The sequence below is a fragment of the Hemicordylus capensis genome, chromosome 6 (genome assembly GCF_027244095.1).
Source record: "Hemicordylus capensis ecotype Gifberg chromosome 6, rHemCap1.1.pri, whole genome shotgun sequence".
NCBI classification, from domain to species: Eukaryota; Metazoa; Chordata; class Lepidosauria; order Squamata; family Cordylidae; genus Hemicordylus; species Hemicordylus capensis.
In genome coordinates, this window is record NC_069662.1 from 148000487 (window position 1) to 148026597 (window position 26111).

Here is a 26111-nt window from a genome sequence, read left to right on the forward strand (position 1 = left end):
CAGCATACCTGCAATATGTGGGCAATAATATTCATCTACCCTACAGGACTTTTCTAATGATTACTGAGAAAATGTAAGTAATATACTCTCAATACTCTAAAATGCTATGTATTTGACTATTATCATTATATAAACTTTTTATCATCATTCATATCAGAGTCAATGCTCAAGACACATCTGTTTTCTCAGGCTTTTAACTGAAAATAATTTTAAACTGTTTCGTTGTTTTTGTCCCATGAGATGGTTTTAACTTTTCATTCTGTGAAATTCTTTTGTTTTTACTCTGTTTTATATTTGTGGTTTTTAAATTGTGTAAACCATCTGGAGATGCACATATCAGGCAGTACATACATATGATGAATAAAATAAATAAATAAATAAATAAATAAATAACCCCTTAATAAACTAACATAATAACATTTAAGAGAGATAAATAACAGCCAAAACAACAGCAGCAGCAGCAGCAATCTTTACCAGTGACATCAAGGTGATGTCTCTTATTCCTCATTTGCAGAATTAACCAGAAAAGGCCTGAAACTTATTTTGGAACCAAAGATAAATTAGTACAACATGCATTATCTTAACACAATGACACCCTTTTTTACAGTTTCCCTGGAAGGAGCTGTGCCATACTTGAAACACTGCCTTTGTTTGTAACAGCTTGGTGTATGTTTCTCCTTGCTAAGTGTTCTGCCAACACCATGCTAGTTTAGCAGTAAACTGGAAGGAGGCAACAGAAGGGGCCATCATGCAATTGGTAGCCATGGATAAAGCAGCCACATCAACAAGGTCATTCCCTCTAGTGACTTGGAACCAGCACAACTAAATCCAAAATTGCTAGGGAAAAATGGAAATCTATTTGAATTCAAAAGCTGGCATGAAACAAATGGTCAGCTAAACTTTCTTGGAAGCAGAGACTGCTAGCAAAGGCGGGGGGGGACACCTTAACCCTGTAATAAATATTACTAAGATTTTGCTACATAAAGACAAGCCAGAGTGAATGCAATGCTTCCTACCCTCATTCTGAACAGGTGCCAACAGAGATGATGCCATCACAAAGAAAATTCACTCAACACTACCCCCAACAAAAACAAAAACAAAACACCATGAAGGTAGTGTGGTGTTTTGTTTTGTTTTTAAGTTTTGCTTTTTGCAGACAATGAAACCTGCGGTTAATAGTGCTCTCTTTTGGCTCATCCTTAAGAAATATACTCACTATGGGTATCCAGAGGCTTAGCAGGTGATCCACTTAGACTGTACAAGTCCTTTGTCTTCCTGCTAGTTACAAGATGCAAAGCAGCTGTGCCCTTGCATCTGCAAGACCGAACGCTACAGACTGAACGCTAGTCATTTTATTTATGTAAAAAAATATTTATATTACGGCATTTCACACGATCAGAACATGGGAAGGAGACACCTCCTAAACAAGTTTAGGAGCTGTGCATGACTTTTTTCCCCATTTACCTCATTCCAAAGCTGGGGTCAAAAAAATCTGTGTAGGAGGTGATTGTCCTACCCAGATGAACCTTAGCAAAGAATCAAGCTTGCCTCCTCCGTCCTTGTTTTTAACTCACAGTCAGACAGAAACAGAGGCGTATCTAGGGAAAATAGCGCCTAGGGCAAAGACTGAAATTGCGCCCCCTGTCCAAGGATCTGACACCCATCTTTCAGATAACTTTACCATAATATCAGCTGAAAAATACATGTCAAGCTCGTTAATCTTTTAATATTTCAAAAGCTATTTAGTAGTGGACTTAGCCAGACCAAAAAATGCTGGAAAACTACAAATCTCAGTATGCGGGGGCTCATGAAATACCCAAATACTATGTGGAGGTGTACTTGGAAAACTAAACAGAAGTGCCTGTCTAATTCTCTACTATGCATTGTAGCATCACCACTACATAGGTTTTAAAATTCAATGGAGAATTTGACTTTTCCCAGATACTCTGTAAATAATTAAAGGATATGCAGAGTAAACTGTGTCACTGCTTGGAATCTATTATAGTCTTTCAGAAAGACAGTTAAAATGAGAAAAAGAGAGCAAGAAACTCCCAGTGGGCCTTAATAGTCAGGATTTCACACTGATTCAAAGACAAACTCACCATTAATAGCCATATTAGCAAGACATCACATTTAACTCACTTATCACAAAAAGCAAAGGAAGAGCAAATGAATACAATCCTAGCTCATAAGCGTCAGTATTCACAAGCCCTGAGTCTCTGTACATAGTGCCAATCTGAATATGTGTGCAGTGTCATATTATTATTTTTATTTTTACCTCTAGCCCCTTTGGGGGGCTTCCTAAAGGCTGGGGGGAGGGTTTGCAAAGGTTCCCCCTCACCCCGCTGGCCTCTAGAGCCTCGCAGGGACCATTTGAGCATGTGCGGTGGCCATTTTTAAAAATAATCTTTTTTTTAAAAAAAAAGGCCAATGAAAACAAAATGGCCACCACACATGCTCAAATGGCCTCTGCAAGGCCTGGAATGACCTAGGGCCTCACAGAGGCCATTTGAGCATGCACGGTGGCCATTTTGTTTTTGGCAGCCATTTAAAAAAAATTAATTTTACAAAATGGTGCCCCCCTTCAAGTGGCACCCGGGGCACGTCTCCTGCCTGCTCAACCCTCGATACGCTCCTGGACAGAAAACAGGAGAGCACACAGCTCCCGATCCTGGGAAGGAGGTGTCTCTTACCCAAGTTTTGATCATGTGAACTGCCGTATTATTTCACAAGATTTGAAGTGATACCCACTTATAGGTAAAAGTCCGGAGCTAAATTTTTTTTTACAAACACTGCAACACAAGATAACCAATTGCCATGTCTAAGGGAATGTTCTAAAACTGAGTTAAGAAAATTTGTAATTTGGACACATATTGGTGCTTTTACACGTTGTCAGCACTGCCAGAATCAACGTGGAGCAATTTCATGCAAATGTTTATGACAATGGGCACTGTATATAATGCTATAAACTCTGCAGTGAAGGCTTATATAGGCACATACAAGATTAACCAAACTACTGAGAGTTCAGCTGGAACCTCCCAAAGATTAAAACTTCACTGCAGACCTCATTATGTGTGTGTGGGGGGGTGGGGATTAACATAGCAGCATTTTGCCCTTACAGTTAATGGAAAAATATTTGTTCATGTAAGTTTCTTAAGGAATATTCTCTGTTGAATAAATTAAAGAATACACAATATTATTTCAGACCTTGAAATCTGCTTTGCATATTTAATTTTAGTGTATTAGGAACTCTCCTATGGAGAACACAGAAATTATATGCAAAAGTTAAGAACATAAGACCAGCCCTGCTGGATCAGGCCCAAGGTCTATCTAGTCCAGCATCCTGTTTCACACAGTGGCCCACCAGATGTCTCTGGGAAGCCCACAGGCAAGAGCTGAAGGCACGCCCTCCCTCCTGCTGTCGCTCCCCTGCAATTTTGCCGTTCTGTCCATTTTATAAGTCCTTCCAACACTGCCATGAAATACCATCATATGGCTCACACATATTTCCAGAATCATAAAGGCCATGCCTCTTTTTAATAGCTATATGGGTTTAATTTCCTTTGGAAACGTGGAACAGGAGCTACAGACCCAAATGGTATATTGAACCAACTGGCTTAGAAGTTCTGAGATGATGTACTTTTTGATTCATTTCAACTTGGCAGCTCAACTGATCAACCAAAAGCCATTGCTTCATATTTATCTAGGGAAATTTGTCCAGGTATGCAGAACAGCATTTGCATATTCATCAAGGAATATGTGCTTACAAACTATAAGAGTCAGCTGACCCCAGGTTAATGATAAACCATGGGGAAACTAATTTGGATTGATTTTATGCCATTTTGAAAATCCCTGAAATTGTATTGAAAAGAAAAATTAATGGAAGAAGATATGAACATAGAAAACATACAAAGTTGTTTCAACTTGTGCCAAACCACTGATCCATACAGTTCAATACTATCTACTCTGAATGGAAGTAATAGATATTTTACTAATATAATAGTAATAGAAGAATAGATATTCTACTCTGAATGGTGCAATAGATATTTTAACGAAGCAGGCAGAGATGCCTTTTGGACCAGACTTCCAGGCGGAAGTCTGGTCCTCCACACTGGGGGGGTGCACCCAAAAAATGTTCCCCCAGGGACAGGGGTCGTTGCACTGCTGGTCTGTGCCCAAATGCACAATGCTGAGCGCGACTGTGGCACCATCGTTTTGTATAAGGGCATTACAATATTAGCACTTTTATTTTCAATCCCCTTCCTAATGATCCCTAGCATGGAATTGGCCTTTTTCACAGCTGCCGCACATTGAGTCGACACTTTCAACGAGCTGTCCACCCCGACTCCAAGATCCCTCTCCTGGTCAGTCACTGACAGCTCAGATCCCATCACCGTATACTTGAAGTTGGGGTTTTTCGTCCCAATGTGCATCACTTTACACTTGCCAACATTGAAGTGCATTTGCCATTTTGTCGCCCACTCATCCAGTCTGGAGAGATCCTTTTGGAGCTCCTCACAATCTGTTTTGGATTTCACTACCTGAAAGAGTATGTTATCAACTGCAAATTTGGCCACCTTGCTGCTTACCCCTACTTCTAGATCATTTATGAATAAATTAAAAAGCATCGGTCCCAGTACAGATCCCTGGGGGACCCCACTTCTTACTTCCCTCCATTGTGAAAACTCTCCATTTATCCCTACCCTCTGTTTCCTGTCTTTCAGCCAGTTAGCAATCCACACATGCACTTGTCCCCTTATCCCAGGACTAAGTTTTCTCAGGAGACTTTGATGAGTAACTTTGTCTAAAGCTTTTTGGAAGTCCAGGTATACTATGTCAACTGGATCACCTTTATCCACACATTATTGACACTCTCAGAGAACTCCAAAAGGTTTGAGAGGCAAGATTTACCTTTGCAGAAGCCATGCTGGTTCTCTCCCAGCAGGGCCTGTTCTATGTGCTTTACAATTTTATCCTTGAGGATGCTTTCCATCAATTTGCCTTGAACGGACATTAAGCTAACCGGCCTGTAATTTCCCAGATTGCCCCTGGATCCCTTTTTGAAAATTGCTACTTTCCAGTCCTCCAGTACACAGCCTGATTGCAGGAATAAGTTATATATTTTAGCAAGGAGGTCAGCAATTTCACATTTGAGTTATGGATGAGTTGGATGCAATCCGGCCCTGGTGATTTGCTAGTTTTCAGTTTTTCCAGACAGTTTAGAACATCTCTTGTCACTTCTATCTGACTCAGTTCTTTAGCCTCCATCCCCGAAAAGCCTGATTCAAGAACAGGTATATGCTCAGTATCCTCTGCCGTGAAGACGGATGCAAAGAACTCATTTAGCTTTTCTGCAACCTCCATATCCTTCCTAATAATCCCTTTCACTCCCTCATTGTCTAACGGTCCAACCACCTCCCTGGCAGGTTTCCTGCTTCTGATGTATTTAAAGAAGTTTTTGTTATTCCTCTTGATGCTTTCAGCTAAATGTTCCTCAAACTCTCTTTTTGCCTCCCTTATTGTCACTTTGCATTTCTTTTGCCAGAGTTTGTGTTCCTTTCTGTTCTCTCCATTTGGAAGGCCTTCCAATTTCAGAAGGAAGTCTTCTGCCCTTTTATGGCTTCCTTGATGTTACCCGTTAGCCATGCTGGCATCCTCCTGGACTTAGTGGTACCTTTCCTCCTTTTGGGTATAGAATCTAACTGGGCTTCTAGTATTGTGGTTTTGAGTAAACCCCATGCACTCTGGAGTGAAGTGACTCTGCTGATTTTCCCTTTCAGCTTTCTTTTCACCATACTCATTTTGGAAATGTTTCCTCTTCTGAAAGTGTCTGTGTGAAGACTTTCTTGGTGATCCTCTCCCCACATGTATGCCGTATTTGATCTCACTATGGTCACTGTCCCCTAAAGGGCTGATCTATTTATTTATTTATTTATTTAACATATTTTTATACCTCCCAAAACTTACGTTGATGACACTGACATCATGTCAGCGATTGTCAGTGTCGATGACACTGACAATCTTCATCTGCTAACAACCCTGCTAAGCTTTAGGCACCAAGTCAAAATGCCTTTATGCCTACACCTAATTACAGAGCTTGATTTTTACTGCTGCTTTTATGTTTTATTGTTGTTCGTTATATTTTATGCTGTTTTAATGCTGTTTTCTGGTATTTATTTTATAGTGCATATTGATTATCAGCTGTTTAAATATTTTTTCAAAAATCTTTAATTTGTTAGCTGACTTGGGAATTTTATCAAACTGAGAGGATATAAGCTTCCTAAATAAAACGTAAATGACTAATGATGAATTGTATCTGTAACTATAATTTCAAACAATCTGACAATCAAGGCAGGCATCTGGTACACAAATTATTACTGGACTACTGTTTGAAAGGAAATAACATCATTTCCTATTCTACAGCCATTCAAAGTGCATTTTTCATTCATGGGGATATCACACCTGAATTCCCAGGGCTTCAGATAGCGTGCTGCATTTTATAGCAGCAAGGCTTTTCAACTATGTCTTACTGGTTAACAGGAAGCATTGTGTTTATAACCAGAGGGTAACATGCATAGATATTTCCTGTGTAAACAACTCTTTACCCCTAAAGTAATGATTAATGAAAGGAAACCTTTCAAGAGGCATTAGCATCGCAACACAACCTGAATACAAGTCTATTGCTCAAATGGGCTGAAATGAAATATTAAAAGTTAAAGCTGTGTCCTACCCACAGAAACTCATCGTTCAAGCATGTGTCAATCTAAAGCACTCAGCCTTTAATTTATTTATGGTGTGATCAATGCCTACACCCACACACAGATATATGTCTCCTCCTAAAATCATAAATGTGGCATTGCAAACATTAATTTCAACAAGGCTATTTCCAGAAGGCTTACAAAGTTAATAAAACAAAACAAAACAAAACAATTCTTACAAAAGCTGCTCTGAAAGATTATGCAAACTATTGCAGATATTCAACTGCTATCAGCATGGCAAATTAAATCTCAAAAGAAATGTTTCCAACACACACGGCAAGGCACGCCATTAACATATTCTTTCATCTAGCAGATTCCTTGGCACTCCAGACTATATTTATTTACCATACTTTGCTACAGGCTGAATAGTCACCAGCCTTCAATTTTCACATCAGTTGCAGATGAGAACGGGGTGGGGGGGGGGAGATCCCATCTTGTACACAGGCTTGAATTGAAATTGACTTTGAATCTCTGAACTGTCAACAAATTCTCTTACGAAAAGGTTTGCTTTACAGAGATTATAAAGTAGGTGTCAACCCTGACACTTGCATTTTATATTCAGATGGCAGGTCTGGAAAAGAAATGTTAAGAAACGTCAGGAAGGGTCTTGGAAGGCTCAGCTGTCACGCTGTGTGCCTCTTTGGGCTTGCTTTGCAGTCAGAAACTGTGCTGTAGATGTCAGGGGTTCTCTGCTTAAACTCCCTGACAAGCAAAGAAGAATAGTGGGAGAATATGTTATCAGGAGCTATGGACTTGTCCATGGTAATACAGTAGGTCAGTCTTACACTTATTTTGGTGCATGAAAACTAGAACAATGGTTCTGCTTCAGATTAAAAACTGTACACTATACCCAATGGATATTCAAGATTCACTGGGAAAATCCAGTTGGGAACATAGCACTGTTCCCTGTCAACATGACAATGGGGAACTCACATAAGATTAACACAAACTCTCATTTTAAACCCATTCTTCACAACTGCACACCAATGGTTTCTGCATTTTGTTTTTAAAATCTAGGAAGCTGCCTCACACAGAGTCAGATCATTGGTCCATCTAGCTCAGTATTGTCTACACTGACTGGCAGTGGCTCTCCAAGGTTTCAGGCAGGAGTCTTTCCCAGGTGGCATCTCCTACCTGAAGATGCCAGAGACTGAACCTGGGACCTTCTGCATGCAAAGCAGATGCTCTAGAGCTGAGTTATGGCACCACGCCAAAGGCATGGAGTTTACGACTACTCACTTACTGTAAAAGCATTCTTTAAAATGCGGTGGCGCAGTGGTAAAACTGCCGCCCTGTAACCAGAAGGTTACAAGTTCGATCCTGACCAGGGGCTCAAGGTTGACTCAGCCTTCCATCCTTCCGAGGTCGGTAAAATGAGTACCCAGAATGTTGGGGGCAATATGCTAAATCATTGTAAACCGCTTAGAGAGCTCCGGCTATAGAGCGGTATATAAATGTAAGTGCTATTGCTATTGCTAAAACCACTGCTGGACTGCATGGGACCTAGAGGCTGCAATGAGGATTCAACATGCCAAATCAGACACCTCTATTAAAACCTAGTCATAACAAAGTATAATGCTGAGAATCATTGAACTCAATAAGAGTTTCTTTCTCCACAAAACTGATCTTTCAGTAAGATCTTTCTCCATAAAACTGATTAGTTACAAGGACAGAGAAACAACTTTTTAGAAAAGAGAATTAAACAGAAAGGCAGCAGTGACAACTTATTCCGTTTTCAAAGCAATGTGTTTATTTTAATCCAAGAGCCTCTATTTTTTATTTAGTGTCTCTGCCAAATGAAGGAAAGCCAACTATTTATTAATTCCACCCCAATCATTCAGTTGCATCAAGGTAGTGGCCCACTTAGCTGACCTGGCCTAGATGCTGCTACTGCTACTTTTTCACCCCACTGGATCGGAGACATAACCAAGCTTCGGGAGGAAGCTATACTGCATGAGCATCTTTGCAAGATGTTACTTGTTTGAAAGTGTTCCCAAGTTCCAAACTTCCTGTGTATGGAAAGGTTAAACACCAAGAGGAAGATTTCTAGCCTACCCTCCTCTGTGACAAGCTATTTGGGCTTGGAAACCAAGTCCTATGAGCTGAAGGAGCAGGGAATATTATCCCTGCTCCTTCAAGAAGAGAAGATGAAGGTGAAATTTGATTGCCATCTAGGACAGCAAACATCCTTACCAATATGTTTGGTCATGAAGTGCAAGAAGATAACCAAACTAACCATCTGGTTGCAATTGGCTAAAATATGGTGTGTGTGTGTGTGGGGGGGGGTGATATTTACTTGCAGCAAAGACATGAAAACAGGATTAGATGTCCAAGTTGGGCAGAAACCCCTGCCCAATAAGCTCATGTGGTGATCTGTTTCCATTATAGACCATATGGACATTTGGTAACAGGCTATATCAAACTGAAGGCAGCATTTAGTAGGCTATGCCAAGCACCAATTAGGGTAAGGCAATTCATTTTGCCAGGTATAACAGGATATGTGGTACCTGCTGCTTAAAGTTAAAGTTTGGAATAGTTAGATCTCCATTTCTTATACTGACTTGTAATTCTCCAATAATACTGGAGACCACCTTTCCCCATTGTTCTGATTCATTTTCACCAGTCAATTGGGATCATATCAAAATGAAATTTTAGTTGTAGGAGGTTAGCTAGATCTTTTTAGCCAATGGACAGATAATTGCTTGCATGGTTATGTTCATTTTAAAAAAAATGCTGAATACACTTATGAAGGAACTGCCACAATGATGGGTGATAAGAACTCCATGGTTTGAATTTGATTTAAGATCTTTGAAGAAGCGGAGACCATTTTTTTCATACAATATTGCCTTTAGCCGTTGTGATTGAGAATGATGGGAGTTGTAGTCCAACAATATCTGGAGACCCAAACTTGAGAACCTCTGACTTAAGTAGCTATGTTCTTTTGGCCCTGATGTTTTAATTTGTTTTTGAAATGTGTTGATACTGATTATTGAATAAGCTCTCCTGGAAGTAGGAACAATGTGGGTGGGGAATACATATCTAAAACACATACATATATATGTAGGACACATTTTGGCTGCTTCTGAAAACATGGTTAGTTTTCATTGCAGAAGTGTGTCTATTCAGTGAGGACTGTTGCGGCAGCCTCTCCCCCACCTTCCCAGGAGTACTGAAAGACCAGTGTCCTGTGAGAACAAGGCAAGAAAGGAGGCACCCAGGCAGGCAAGCTCTTGTCCTCAGCTCCTGAAAAGACCAACAGCCTGAGGCAACCATTTGATTAATCTTATGTAATCTCCTTGTTTCAGTATTGTAAACCGCTTTGAGTGCCTTTGTCAAGGCAGTAAGGTGGTATAAAGATGCATCAAATAAATAAATAAATAATCAATCTGCTGGTTGTAGAAGGCTTTGCAGGTGTCTTCCACACACTTAACGTGGATGTGTGGGGTTCTCTCCTGTCTTAAGGAGGACAGCTGGGTAAAACCCTATCAGCAGAAAATCACAAATACAGATTTGGTAGCAGCATGAGGTGAAAGGGTGATCAATGCACTGAGCATCTAGTTATTTCCTTTTGTTGAAATGTTGAGAAATTCTTCCAATTAGGGGACATAAAACAAGTTTGTAATCAAGAAAAATTATAAAGTTAATGAAACATCTGAATGTGGCTGCTGGAATTACTGGTTGATTAGTGCTAAAACAGTGGAAAATTATGATCTCCAAACTGATTTTCACTCTTATTTAAAAATCACACACCCAAATCACCCGCTTTTTAGTAGCTTTTGCACTACCCTCAGACATAAATAAGCCACAGTAAATGAAAACCATGGAGCAGGCGAGAAAGCCTGCAAGCTCCACAACCGGCAAGTGTAGTCTGTGTGGGTTGTTTTCCCAAATGCCCAGTCAGAGGTCTCAGGTGGCTAATGCGGTTGGAGTGTGTAATTCAAAGCTCCAAATAATATGCTGATGAATCTGGACGTGTTCGGTGCACTTTGAAAGTGGCTGTGTAAGAAGAGACAACAGTATATCTGATTTCAGCTAAACAGGGTTTTAAACTAAATTATCTATTTCCTCTTGCAGGACTGCATGGAGCAACACTGCAAGGCTCCTTGGCAATCATTCCAAATGTAATTGTAGGATTCAATTTTAATGGTAATATGGGGATATTTCATTTGCATTGGTTTCCAACAGGATGGCTTACCCTTCTGCACCGGCAATTCTGCACGCCTGAAGATGAAGGCGAGGCACTGTGCAGTCAGTATTTTAAGTGCTATGAACCAAACCTTTAAGGTATATGGAGCCCACACTCTGCAAAATGCTCAGCCACCCAAAGGTCTCCTGCTCCTTCAGACACTTCTGTCCCCTTTTCCTTGCTATCCCATATACCTGAAACTGCCTTCCAAACCTCTCTATGATGCTACTAGTACTTCTCTTACTTCCTTTTAATCTCACTTCAAAATCTCCCCTTCCCATCAAACCTTTGCCACAATCCCTTTACTCGACTGTAACTATTTTTTATTACAAATATTTATATACCTCTCTTTAACCAAAGTTCTCAAAGTGGTTTACATAGAAAAATGAATAATATGTAAATAAGAGGGTCCCCTGTCCCCAAAGGGCTCACAGTCTAAAAAAAAACACATAAGGCGGTCACCATAAGGTGGTCACTGGAGGGATGCTGTGCTGGGGTTGGATAGTGCCAGTTGCTCTCCCCCTGCTAAATAGAAGATAATCACCACTTTAAAAGGTCCCACTAAGCCCAAGTACCCCATAACTAATATAAACATTTCTGCTCCCTTTCTCTATTGCCTCTTCTGTCTATTTCTAGATTCTAAGCTGTTCAGGACAAGTACTTGCCTTGTCATTCTCTGTGAAGCGTCATTTTTATAGATGACACTGCATATATAAACAAGAAGACTAGTGGAGCGGAATATCCTGTACTGTTCACATTCTTAAGGCAGGAGTTTGTATGCATAGTCCCTCACGTTTTGTTTTTTTTAGTTTGTCAGTTTCACACATTAAGACACTGCATATCATTCTCAAATACATTTTGAGGACGATCCCATACAGGTGAGAGTAAGGATACACTGAGACCTAGGAAATGCTCAACTGATTCACTAACTATAGGGGACAAAGTACTACTCAGAGCCATTCTAATATTAAATACTCTTTCATTAAGTTATTTATTGGAGAATAAATTGCAGAAAGTAAACATACTTTTATAACTTCTCAGGTTGTGACCTGCAAAGCCCACTTGGTCACAGTATATGCATTTAAGACACTGTAATGCCATTGAGGCCAATGGGATTAAGATGGCTTTATTCCCAGACCTGCAATTTAAGGGAATTAAGTGTAAGGTTGCAAAATGGGGTGATACACTTGTGATGTTCATACCGCTAAAAAGCTCCAAATGGCTGATCTGATTGGTACCCAGGGAAACCCAGGGTCAGATCACTGATCTTACACATAATTCCCTTAAATTACTGGTCTGGGAATAAAGCCATCATAATCCCATTGGCCTCAGTGGCACTATAGTGTCTTAAGTTAGTCATTAGTAACTTATTCCATTAATTTAAATGTGGCTACTCATGAGTAATTCAGTCTGGCTATCAGCCAAGATCAGGCAATTGGAACTCCAGTCCAAGGCAAACTTGGAATAGTAGGATTTCAAAAGCAACCTTCCATTCAATCCACTTTAAACACCTTGCCAGACTCATAGCAAGTGAATGGCTAAAAAGGGTCATACTGATCACCAAGACTGTTGAGTATTCAGGAAGGCAAAAACCTTTGGTTTAAGATGAGAGTTAAGAATTACATTTACATTTTCACTCGTGCTCTAAAAAGAATGGAAATTGCAAGTTAAGGTGCCCATCTTAACGTTTGTGCTATATAAACTGTAAAGACTTTGTACAGTCTCATTTGTTTGTTTATTAGATTTCTACACCACCCCATCCAACAGTTCTGGGCGGTTTACAAAACCAAGTTAAAACAAAAATCATTCAAAAATCAAACTTAAAACCATAAGATCTAAACAATTTTAAAAATCCTGGAAGGCCAGACCAAACAAATAAGTCTTAAGGGTTTTCTTAAAGGCCAGTAATGTATTTAAATCACAAATTTTTGTGGGGTGTGTGTTCCACAACCCAGCAGCAGCTACAGAGACAGCCCAGTCCTGAGTTGCCATCAGACGCACTGGTGGCAGCTGGAGATGGATCTCTCCAGATGAACTCAACATGCGGTGGGGATCATTCAGAAGAAGCCATATGGTGATGGCTTTAAAAATGAGGCTCCATGCATCCACACTTTGCCTTGATCAGAGGTACATTAGACAGAAATTCATCAGGGGCATCTCTAGGAAGTGATTGGGGAAGCTGCACCTGTTAAATACCTGCTTGGATGCATCCTTCCCCAGCCCAATGTCCAACTGAAAGGTAAAGCATGGGTGCATGGAGCCTCATTTCTAAAGCCATAATCTTACATCAGACTGTATAAAGTATTTACAGCTTATATGGCACAAAAGTTAAGGTGGGCACCTTAACTTGCAATTTCCATTCTTTTTAGAGCATGAGTGAAAACATAAAGAATCTTAAACCTAAGGTTTGTGGATTACTGAATTTCCAGGCATATAAAAAAGGAAAATCAAATTAGATACTATGGGGAAGAGCTTCCCCATGCTGATTAAGTAGAGTCTTCCCATTATGCAGTATACCTCTGATGTAAAACCTTTGTGTTCAAAGGCAGTCTGCCACCACCTGAAATGCCACTGCAAAGCCCAAGTCACTTCACTTCTGCCTTGCAGTCCCTAGTAAGTACAATTGCCATCTCATTGCTGCCATACGTGCCTTCACAAGTCCATTCACCATCCTCACCCCTCTGCCTCATATAGCTCATAAGGACCCGTTACCTTGCCACCAGCTTATGCTTCCTCATGAGCGTTCACACTAGTTTGAATTCTTTCCCATGACCCATTGCCACCTCCTTGCATTCCCTCACAAGTTCATACACCACTCCACCGTAGGCATGGATACAGTGCTGGGAGGAAGTACACTTCCCAGATGTCCCCATGTTCTTGATTTAGTCCACAATAAACCCAACCTCTCTTCAGGAATCAGTGAGGCGCTTCTGCGGGGAGAGCGGGCTTAGACCACTCTGCCCGCAGATGATCAAGAGGCAGCCCTGGGCGGCCAGATCGGCCGCCCACACAACTGCCGGCTCCAACACTAAGCAGGCGGGGGCTGCGGGGATCGGGGGCTGCGCGGGTCCCGGCAAGTACGCGGGGCATCCTGGAGAGACCCCTGAGCCCGGGAGGCTGTTTGCAGCCTCCCGGTCGGGGGTCTACTTGTGTGTCGCTGTATACCGCAGCAACACACAAGCAAAAAGATGAGGTTAACGGAGTGCTCGCTCCGCTCGTTAACCTCATTTAAGGAGAGGGGGAATTAGGTGGGCTAGCCATCTTGGGAGCCCCGGGCTTGCCTGCGAGCCCAGTGATTCCCACAATCTATGGAAAGCAGTCTACACTCCCTTAGCCCGCTTTTCAGTGATCGTGAGAATAGCTTCAGTGTGTTTCTGCCTTCAGAACAAAATGTCTTTGGCTTATAGTGAACCGAATGAGCCCAAAATACAGCAGTTTTCCAGATTGGAAAGACAGCCAAAAAAAAAAAAAAAGAGTGATAGGGACTCTTTTCAGTAATGAGATTGACAAAGGGATGCAGATGATATAAATAACTTCCTGGCTCAATACTCCAGCTCAGGACTGGAAGCAGGCTACATATAGGGGTTCTCAACCTATGGTCCTCCATACTGTATGTTGCTGAACTAAAATCCCCTTCATTCCCAGCCACAATAAATTATGGCTGGGGATTATGGGAGATGTAGTTCAGTAACGTATGGAGGACCATAGGTTGAGAACCCCTGGGCTACAACATTTGGGTGCTCCCTTAACCCAAGTCCCTCCATCGCTGACCTTAACCATGGCTTGATAGTCTATCGCACTGACATTATACCAAGAATAATGCAAATCAGAGGCTACTACTCTAGATTTTGTAACCAGGAGTTAAAAATAGGTTCAATATTCCAGCTCAGGAGTGAACAGCTGATGGCATTCAGACAGACAGAGAAAAGGCAGGGAAAGGGGCAGCAAGTAATTATTTATTTATTGAATATATATACCACCTAATACAAAATCTCAAGGCAGTTAACTACAGTTAAGTCCTTTAACTAAAGAAGCAAATACAATTTTAACCTGTATCTCTAGAATAGTATTCAGATCACAAGAAGCAAGAGTCCCACTCTATTTTGCCCTGGTCAGACCTCACTGACTTGCAATACTGTGCCCCACATTTTAAGGGCAACCATAATGGGAAAAGGTATGAAAACCAAGCCGTATGAGAAACAGTGAAAGGAGATGGGCTGGTATTCTTAGCTCCAAAAAGAGAAGGCCAAGGGGAGATATGATAGCCGTCTTCAAATATCTGAAGGGCCGTCACATACAAGAGGGAGTGAACTCGTTCTCTGTTGCTCCTGAGGGCAACCAATGGATTGAAGCTCCAAGGAAGCAGATTTTGGTGAGACAACAGGAAGCCCTTCTTAACTGTAAGAGCTGTCCGACAGTGCAACAGTCTGGTTCATGCAAGGTAGGCTCTCCTTCACTGTAGGTTTTCAAATGGAGGCTGGGTGGCCATTCGTCAGCTATGCTATAACAGTTTTCTGCACTGAGCAGGGGGTTGGACTATAAGGCCTCTAAGGTGCCCTTCTGACTCTAACATTATAGGATTGTATGAACCACAGTTAAGGGCTTAACTTTAGTTAGTCCTGCATCTCCACCATCCATACACACACACACACACACACACACACACACACACACACACACACACACACAGAGAGAGTTAAAACAAATTGTAACATGCCAGTTATACAGTCTTTCAGATATCTGGAACTGTGAAACAGCAAGCGGGGAAGGGGGGAAGGAGGCACCAAGATAAACTAAGGGGTAGTGGGGAGCAGTTTGAACATCACGCCGGAGAAAGAGATTTTTCAATATTTTATGTGACATGATACAACAGCAGCTAAGGACAAGGGAGCCCAGGGTTGCCAACATGACAGCTGACTGTTAACTAATAACTTGCACTTTATTGGTTCACAGGCTCTGAGCTGCATTTGTATCTGACTGTTTGTTCTCAAGAAGGAAAACCAGTGTTTACAAAGCAATGCATCACCCCCATGCCAGAGGACTGTTCCCGAGACGTGCCTCCTGCGTTCCTTGCCGCCTTATTCCAGGGCAGCCTACAGCTGAGTCTATCTGTCTAGAAAAATTCAAAGAAGCCATGAGAGGGCGAGCTCCAAACTACTGCACAAATCCACCCAAATAAGTATCAAATACTGCCAGATAATACACAGACATTTATTGTAGTGGATAGAGAAGTGCATGAATCAGATTCTGTGATTCAATTCGAGCTCAAATTTAATTGAAGAATTATTGAATTTGTCAAAAGCAGCTGACTTGGCCAGCTGTCTTGACAAATCACCTCAATGAATAGATCCGGGTGATTCAGTGCCATTTTGAGGCCTTTTTGGCTGGAATAATTGGCCTCAAATGGTGCTTTTTCCCAGGGAGAGCTCATCTACCAATTGGGGTTGGCAGGTAGACCAGCCCTCCGCTCTGGACTTAGTGCATCATCCTGCCTTAGAGAACTGGTCTATGGTAGACCAGTCCTCTGAGGTGAGCTGATGCGCTAAGTGTGGAGCGGAAGGCTGGTCTACCCGCCGCCCCCCCCCCCGCCAATTGGTAGACCAGCTATCCCTGGAAAAATGCCATTTTGAGGCCTGTTTTCCCAGCAAAATGGGACTCGAAATGGTACTTTAATCACCCAAATCAGGTTGAATTGAGGGAGACTCTCTTCAACCCCGAATCAGACTCTTTATTTTGAGGGCGATTCAATGTTAAATCACCAAATTGCCCCTGAATTGATTCAAGGTCAAATCAAATTGCACATCCATAGTAGTGGATGCTACTCTTATGAGAAAACACAATGTAACAACTCAATTATAAATCCACAAAGTGTTTAAAAACCCAAATGATAACTTACATTATCTGGCAATTTATGACACATATTTGGATAGATTTGTGTATATCACAGAGGTTGCTTGTCTGCCACCTTCCTCAAAAGAAAAAACATTTAACTTTTCAGGAGAGTTATTCCCCCAGCCAGGCAGAAAATAAAGGTCACCTGGAAATATGCATCAACTTTTGTCTGAAAGGAAAGGTAAAAGCAGGTGTAGGCAAGAATGCTAAGGAAGAGCATGTGGGTATCCTAACACTTCCTCACTCACTGCATATAATTAAGTTAAAGAACCTCTTTCTCCAGCAGATGAATGCTGAGTCACTTGTTGAAAACAAGTTAACACCAGTAACAAAGACTTGTGACACTGAGCTCAGAGAGGCAGAGAGATTTGTTTTTACTGCACAAAACTGCAGAGAGGTTTTACAGGTATGTGTATGTCCTCCAATGCATATTGGAAAGAACCAGCAGTGGTGCATTATGCAACATGTATGTACTTTGCTTATCCTCTGAAGAGCTCAGAACAGGAAATGGCTTTGGTTTTATCCCTGTCGCTATGCCTCTAGGCCTGTGCTTCCTTTGCCTTCTAGGGAGATGAGCTGGAAGAGTGACACCCGCCAAAGTCAAAATGTATCCCTGGTTAATAAATGTAACAAATATTCAACAAATCAAGTGCATTTGGTAACTTCTTGTAATGTAACTGATGGCCCTACATCGTTGCTAATGATGAAGACCACAGCAAAGTAACTGACGGAAGCAAAATCCTTACTTATGTGGCAGGACGATTCTGTGGTGCAGCTTCAGATGGCATGCTGGAGTTCCCCATGCAGTCTGGGCAATTTTCCCTATCCCAAAATGTACTGAAAGTTTGAGGGATTGTGTTGGCATGATGAAAATAGCCCAAACTGCATGGGGAGTTCCATCCAGCATGCTACCTAAAGCCACCTCCACACTCACATTTAAAGGTTTTTGTGTTTATATGAACTGGTCCCATCAGCACTTCAATAATGAAATCTCATGACAAATATTAAGCTATAAAATAATGACCTAAGACATATCAAGCTGCTTGAGTATTCCTTTGGTTTGCAAAAAATGCTCATCCTTGCCCAGATGCAACAAAGATGTCACTTGCTTCATTCCACCTTGTAAGTGGCTAAGAGGTCTTGAAATGTTACTAAAACATGACATAAACCTGTGTCTCTCTTGGTGTAAAAGAGCCCACGTTGACAGAATGATATGTCGCATTACAGATTGTAATTGAGCGAGGGAGTAAAGAATGGTGCATTTAAAATACATTTGAATTGTTAGTATTTGGGAAAGGAGTAATGAAGTATACATTGTGAAGAGAAGAACAGATCCCAACTCACATTTGATATGACAGTTAACCATCAACACAACACAAGCAATGAGATGCAAAAGCTTCAATTTTTCTACTGGTGTTTACACAACTCCTACCTGAACATGTCTCCCAGGCCTTTCAGCATTCCTTTCTTGGCTTTCATTTTATCTTTCTCTTTATCTCGATCTTTCTTCTTGTCCTTCCCAATTTTTTTCCGGTCCCCTTTATCTTGACTTCCATTCATCTGTCTTTCCAGCGAATGGGATGGCTGGTCACTAGATGTGGACACCGATTCTCTACCAGATCGTGAGCTTTCTTCAGTGTCTTCTTCCACTGCAAGAGTAAGATAATTTTACTAAGGCCTGGTAAGATATGAAGAGGAGACCATCATTTCTTCATCCGTTTTCAGACACATGCAGATTAATAACCAAGCACATGAGAGCATTGTGTAACCTTCAATGGCTCACCCAGGATGAGTAGCCATTACCCTCAAATTTGATAATTTGATACCCTCATTATCAAATGGCTAATGAGCAGCCATTATAACTCCAAACCACCACGAAATAAAATGCATCCTCGCACCCATCTTTCTAATTGTTTCTGGAAAGCTGCCCATATAGAGTTAATGCTGTTGTCTGAGCAAAACAAGTGTTTTTGTTCAGCTTTCTCATCCAGCATTCCATTTATGTGTGAGTTTGCAACACAGGTATCTCCCTTGGATAATGAAATATCAGAACAATATTTCATGTGTACATTTGTCACATAGTTCTCAATTTTAAAGCTTGAACTCCAGCTCAACCCCCATATCCTTTGAAGAGGGTCAAGAACCATGCAAAATACACTAGAATGGGATATCTGCCTTGAAAAACACAATACCAGAATGGAATATATACACATTCAAGACAATGCTATGGTTCAAATTCAAACAATAGCTCAGTCCCACACTTGCTTTCAAGCAAGCTGGCAAAACCATAAAACACCCTACAGTGCTGGACTAGATATAAGAGCCTTTTCTGATCCAGCAGAGTTTACTCTTGTAGATTACTCCTCCTCCCCCCGATATTCCACAGATATTCAGGAAACACACACTTTCGACAGGTTTCTGTTCTTGCTAAAAACATTTTAGCCTTTTTGAAAAACAGACTCTGAAGAGGGACAATATTTCAGTCACTTAACTGCAATCCAGACTTCTGCAGGCCTCCGGCGTGCACACAGAACAAAGGCCTGTGTATGGACTTGCCCCACTGCTTTGCAATTTGTTTCATATACTCCACCATATTAATATAGCTCAATTTAAACAGTTTCCATGCTACAATAGACTTCTGGTTTAGGCCTGTTGCTAACTTCTTGTGCCATGATCCAAAGAGCCCCTTTATGGGGTTTCTGTACACGCTGCAGAGCTTTGAACTTTTCTTTCTGCAACAGCAAATCTTCTGCAGGTAATCTTAAATTGTCTTTTAACACCCTGGCACACTAGTTTAAAAGCAGCTTGTGATGCAAATGTGGGAGGGGAGAAGTAAATCACTGTTGCTCATGTGGATGTACTTTTAAAAAAAAACCAGACCCATGTTTATATCAGAATTACATCTTGTTCAATGAACTGGCATAAAAGATCTCTCCAGATCTTCATTAATCTGGACTTCTTTAAACACAATTAAATGAAATGGAGAGTCTCTTTTATGCAGCTTCTATCCTGCAGTTATAAAACTGTCATTAGGCAGATGCCCAAGGGCCACTGGGACATTTCCCTGTGACCCTGGGAAAGGGGAAGTGAAGGTAAAGTAGTCAAGTCGATTTCGACTCCTGGTGCCCATAGAGCCCTGTGGTTTTCTTTGGTAGAATACCAAAGGGATTTACCATTGCCTCCTCCTGCACAGTATGAGATGATGCCTTTCAGCCTCCTCCTATATCGCTGCTGCCCGATATAGTACCAGCGAGAATTAGCAAGCATGACTTGCCCCCATAGCTAAGCAGGGTCTGCCCTGGTTGCATGTGAATGGGAGACTTGATGTGTGAGCACTGCAAGATCTTCCCCTCAGGGGATGGAGCCGCTCTGGGCAGAGCAGAAGGTTTCATGTTCCCTCCCTGGCTTCTCCAAGATAGGGCTGAGAGAGATTCCTGCCTGCAACCTTGGAGAAGCTGCTGCTGGTCTGTGAAGATAATACTGAACTAGATAGACCAATGGTCTGACTCAGTATATAGCAGTTTCCTATGTTCCTGTGTTCTTAACCGGCAACCTTCTGCTTGTTAGTCAAGCATTTCCCCACTGCGCCATTAGGTGGCTAAAGGCAGGGGGAGTAGCCTGGCCCTAATCATTGGCCAGAACTGGAGCAGCTGCAGGGAGCCTGCTTCCCTCCTCCCTGCTGCAAGGAACTGCTACAGGCTCCTGGGCTGTGTGTAAATCAATGCCAGCTGCTCCCTAAGTTGTAAAGTTGTGCCCTCAAGTCGGTGTTGACTCCTGGCACCCACAGAGCCCTGTAGTTTTCTTTGGTAGAATCAGGGGCGTATCTATGGTAGGACAGGCAGGGCACGTGCCCTGGGCACCACTTGAGGGGGGCATTTTTAATTTTTTTTTTAAAAAAATGGCCACCAAAAACAAAATGGCCACCATGCATGCTCAAATGGCCTCTGTGAGAGCCTAGGCAATGCCAGGCCTCACAGAGGCCATTTGAGCATGTGTGGCAGCCATTTTGTTTTCAGCAGCCATTTTAAAAAAATATTTTTTTAAATGGCCACCACACATGCTCAGGTGGTCCCTGCGAGGCCCTAGAGGTGGAGGTGTCCAGCGACTCCTCTTATGCGGTTAGGTTGGATCAGTTCCTGTTTGTGACTCCTGAGGATGTGGACAAGCTGATTGGAACGGTGCAGCCCACCACCTGTCCTCTTGACCCTTGCCCGACATGGCTTATATTACCTGGTAGGCGGGTTGTTGTAGAAGGCCTGGTAGAGAAACGTGTCTCTGAGGGAAGGTAGGATGCCTCCTAGTCTTAAGGAGGCAATTAATCTCATCTCGGAAAGACCATATAACGCCGATATGTTTCCGGGCAAAATACAAAGTGTTGGTCATAACCTATAAAGTCCTGAACAGCTTGGGCCCTGGGTATTTAAGAGAATGTCTTCTTCGTTATGAACCCCAACGCCCATTGAGATCATCAGGAGAGGTCTGTCTGCTTTTGCCAGCAGCTCGTCTGGCAGCTACTCAGGGACGGGCCTTCTCCGTTGCTGCCCCGAGGCTTTGGAATACACTCCCTAGTGAAACAAGAGCCTCCGCATCTTTGACAGCCTTTAAAAAGTCTTTAAAGACACATCTGTTCACCCAGGCTTTTAACTGATACTGTTTTGATTGCTTTTAATGTTGTTTTAGAGCATTGGTTTAATTTTTTTTAAACTGTTGTGTTTTAAATTTCTTGTTTTGTTTTTAACCATGTTTTAATGTTGCTTTTATCTGTTGTTAACCGCCCAGAGACATAAGTTTTGGGTGGTATAAAATATGTAAAATAAAATAAATAAATAAATAGAGGACAGCGGGAGGAGGGGGAACCTTTGCAGAACCCCCATGGCCTTTAGGAAGTCCCCTGCAGGGGCTACAGGTAATTTTTTTTTTTAAATTAATATAACATAAGTCACTGTACACATATTCAGATTGGCACTATTTACAGAGAATCAGGGCTTGTGAATAATGAGATGAAGCTTATGAGCTAGGATTGTATTCATTTGCTCTTACTTTGCTTCTTGTGATAAGTGAGTTCAATGTGATGTCTTAATAATATGGCTATTAATGGTGAGTTTGTCTTTGAATCAGTGTGAAATCCTTAATATTAAGGCCCACTGGGAGTTTCTTGCTCTCTTTCTCTCATTTTAACTGTCTTTCTGAAAGACTAGAATATATTCCAAGCAGTGACACAGTTTACTCCGTATATCCTTTAATTATTTTCAGAGTATCTGGGAGAAGTCAAATTCTCCATTGATTTTTAAAACTTATGTAATAGTGATGCTACAATGCATAGTAGAGAATTAGACAGGCACTTCTGTTTAGTTTTCCAAGTACACGTCCACATAGTATTTGGGTATTTCATGAGCCCCAGAATACTGAAATTTGTAGTTTTCCAGCATTTTTTGGTCTGGCTACATCCACTGCTAAATAGTTTTTGAAATATTAATAGATTAATGAGCTTGACTTGTATTTTTGAGCTGATATTATGGTAAAGTTATCTGAAAGATGGGTGTCAGATGCTTGGACAGGGGGCGCAATTTCAGTGCTTGCCCTAGGCGCTATTTTCCCTAGATACGCCTCTGGGTAGAATACAGGAGGGGTTTACCATTGCCTCCTCCTGCACAGTCTGAGATGATGCCTTTCAGCATCTTCCTATAGCGCTGCTGCCCAGTATAGGTGTTTCCCATAGTCTGGGAAACATACCAACCAGCAACCTGGTTGGAACCAGCAACCTCTTGCTTCCTAGGCAAATTACTTCCCCACTGCACCATTAGGTGACTACAGTACAAAAGGGGTTAAGGTGCAATTGCAAGGTCAGAGTGGAAGAAGCAGCCTGCATTGCCAGAGAAGCAAGACCATGATGGGGTTCTCTAAGCTACACTGTTAATCATTTTGGGAACATTTTACAACTAATTACTAGGATAAATTTGTACTGTATTTACCTGAATCCAAGACTAGTCCCCCCCCTGCCAAGTTCTTTGAATCAGGGGGTCATCTTAAATGCAGAGTCTTATATTCAGGTAAACACAGGTATAACCTGTATTTAACCACTATTTTTAAGGGGGCCATCTTAAATTCAGAGTCATCTTCTATTCGGGTAAATATGGCAAGTTGCCTCAATTGTAAGGTCCAAACAAACAAAAGACCTATTTTCTACTGTCTCAAACACAGTAAATGTTTTTACTGTTTACATTTACATCTAAATGTTGCTCCTGTAAAATTCAAGTTCCAGCAACAAAGTAAACTTCAGATTTTTATACTGGTTCAGTGATAAGATCTGGTTGCTGGAAAGCCACAGGATAAATTTTTATTTTTATCATTTTGGCCATTGAAGGTGAATCAGTACTGGCCTCTGAGTTGCACCCAAGAGCAGAGACGTATGTTGAAGAGAAGCCACAGGAAAGCTTTTGTGAAGCTCCTCTCTTAATTTCTCCATAAAGCAGACAATATACACATGAGAAATTGTAACTGTTGAATGTGAAACTGTTCCATAACTGAGCTTCTATTGTATTATTTAATACAAGCAGAGACTCTCGCAATTAAGACAATGGAGATCAGAAAGCTCTTCTAATTTATTCAGATTCAAACAGCTTGCTCTCAGGCAACAAGCAAGAGAAAGGTACTCTGCTTTTTTATCAGCCCTTCCAAAAGTTTGAAAACAAGCACTGAGACTCATATGACCCAAATACCTCAAGCGTTCAGCTATGACTATCTGATTATAGCCCTTAAAATCTATAGGTACCCTCCTCCAAAGTTAACGTCTTCCCATCTTTCTTTCATCCTCTGTTTAACAGGCTGAATGGGTTATTGTTCTGAGGAGAGCAATTATATTGAAGCTTGCAGTCAATGTGGTCCTTGATCACATGGTGTATCATAATCTTATACCTCTTCGCAGGACCAAATTGCATAGGCCACCGCCAGCCTCAGAGGCAAGATGCCTCTAAATACTAGTTGCAGGTGAGTAACAGTAGGAGAGAAGGTAATGCCTTCACCTCTTGCCTGTGGGCTTCCCCGAGCCATCTGGTGGGCCACACTGTGTGAAACTTTTCTTATTTCTTTACATTCAACGTGACTCTTTTACAGATTCAGAAATTGGTCAATGGCTGGAAAGCAGAAATACCCTTACTTCTAAAACCTGCCATTTCCCCACCAACACTTTGCATTGGTTTCATAATGACAGAAAGCAGCTTTCTAAATTCTGAACAATAATAAACAGTCAATCAAAGAGTTAAATAGATTTTAGAAGGGGTTCCCCTAGGACACTTGCTATGCTTCAATGAAATCCTTTAATTTCTCCTTCTCTGCTACAATACCCACTATCTGGAACAGGAGACCTATACTCATCTCCAATAGATATGTAAGTATAATATAGTGGTTTGACTAGCGATGGGGAGACCTGGGTTCAAACCCCCACTCAAAGCAGTTAAGCTTCCTATGTGACCATTCACTCTATCACAGGTTTGTTGTGATGAGAAAAGGGGGATGGGGCATACACCGCCCCAAATTCATTCATTCATGGGAGAAAGATGCCAATAATGATGAGAGACTGATCTCATGTCTGAACATATGTAGCTGCTTTATACTGTCAGACCTCTGGAATTTTTGCTCAGTATTGTCTACATTGACCACCAGCTAATGTATTGTCTATTTGACCACCATATTGTTCATACCATCATAATAGTATGAACAATATGGTGTATGGAACTGTAGCCGGGGCAGAGAAATCAACGGAAAGGGGCAGGGGGACGGACCTCCAAATGAAGAAAGAATATCTTCCAGGTGTAGGATTACACAAAATTAATTCTAGGTCTGTTGTTAAAGGAAACATACTACTTTAAATGTCCTCACATTCAATTATAGATATTTTTAGAAGCAGATTAAAACACAGAGAGAGAGAGAGAGAGAGAGAGAGAGAGAGAGCGCGCAGTGAACTTAGAGGAACAGATGCACTCATTATGACAATAGTTTCCTCAATGCAAACACATCCATAAAACACTGAGATGAAATGAAAAATTCATTTTTCAAAGTCTTGTGTCAGCAGACTAGCTAACAAATTAAGTAAGCTGGCTTTCCCAACACCTTTTTCATTCAAAAACTTGAAATATATAAATGTAGAGTGGAAAAAAAAATGCCAGGAGACAAGATGCCAGGAGACAAGATGAAAATACAACATTAAGATTAAAAAATTAAGCATTTTCATATAACCCTGCCCTATTTGAGTTAATTTGCTATTCACTCTATTGTAATTCAGTGTGAATTGTGATTTCACCAGCTCATTGCTGGGAAGTTCAATAATGATAAGGTTAAGCATGAAGACTATTTTTTAAAATGTTAATGGTATTCTCCACATGTTAAGTCACTCTTAGGGTTAAAAAAGTGAAAATGTAAATGAACGCCCATTAAGATGGGTAATAGCTGATCATTAACATTATGCTTTACTAGCTTTGCCAACCTTATGTATCCTAATTAAAGAAGAGTAGTGATTTTTCTTCACTTTATGGTTGAACTTGCAAAGCTGAATATTTTAATCTTCGGTGCAACTTCTTTCTAATTGTTGGTTACACAAGTGTAGAAGCATTTTCCCCATCTTTTTAAATCAACCCATTTCCTTGCTCTATAAAAACTTAACTTCAGGCACCGGGAATTGGTGAGCCATTGTTGGAATAAGACTCCATCTGAAATAGGCACTGTCTCATAAATGGAAACCAACCAACCAAGTTGAGACAAACTGCTCAGTTTTTTCTCTACAAAGTGACTTTACGATCACTTTGTAGGGAAAGTACAAAACAACAAAGTTATTTGAAGAAGTTAAAGTGGGTAGACTACTCTGCGGTTGCCATATTTTTGACATGCTAGATTTTTCAAGTTTGTATAAAAGTAGCTACCGTGTCCACAACACATTGAAGTGTGATGGAGGCCTAGAGATACCACTAGCTTTATTAGATATTAATAACCCCTTTATGCCCAACCCTAGGACATAGATGCCAATGCTTTTGTGCTCCTAAACTTCATGAAATCCACGTAAAGGCTTATGTCCACATAGCTCCCCTGAAAGCATGTTGACCACACCATACAAGTAATGCCTAGTCCTTTGGGAGGTGAATTGTTCTTATGGTATGGTACATAGAAACATCGGAAACTGCTTTATAGCAAGTCAGACCATTGGCCCATCTAGCTCAGCACTGTCTGACTGGCAGCGGTTCTCCAAGGTTTCAGACAGGAGTCTTTCCCAGGCCTCCTAGAGA

General features: G+C 41.2%; 1 protein-coding gene across 9 annotated transcripts in view; it reads right to left on the minus strand.

Annotated features, from left to right (window-relative positions):
- The window catches only part of PARD3 (par-3 family cell polarity regulator), a 766284-nt gene that overhangs the window by 183182 nt on the left and 556991 nt on the right, over nt 1–26111 (minus strand). For all 9 annotated transcript variants that reach the window (XM_053261606.1, XM_053261605.1, XM_053261600.1 and 6 more), the window contains one exon: nt 18269–18485. In XM_053261606.1, coding sequence (XP_053117581.1) covers nt 18269–18485 — 217 coding nt within the window. The remainder of the gene's footprint in view (nt 1–18268; nt 18486–26111) is intronic.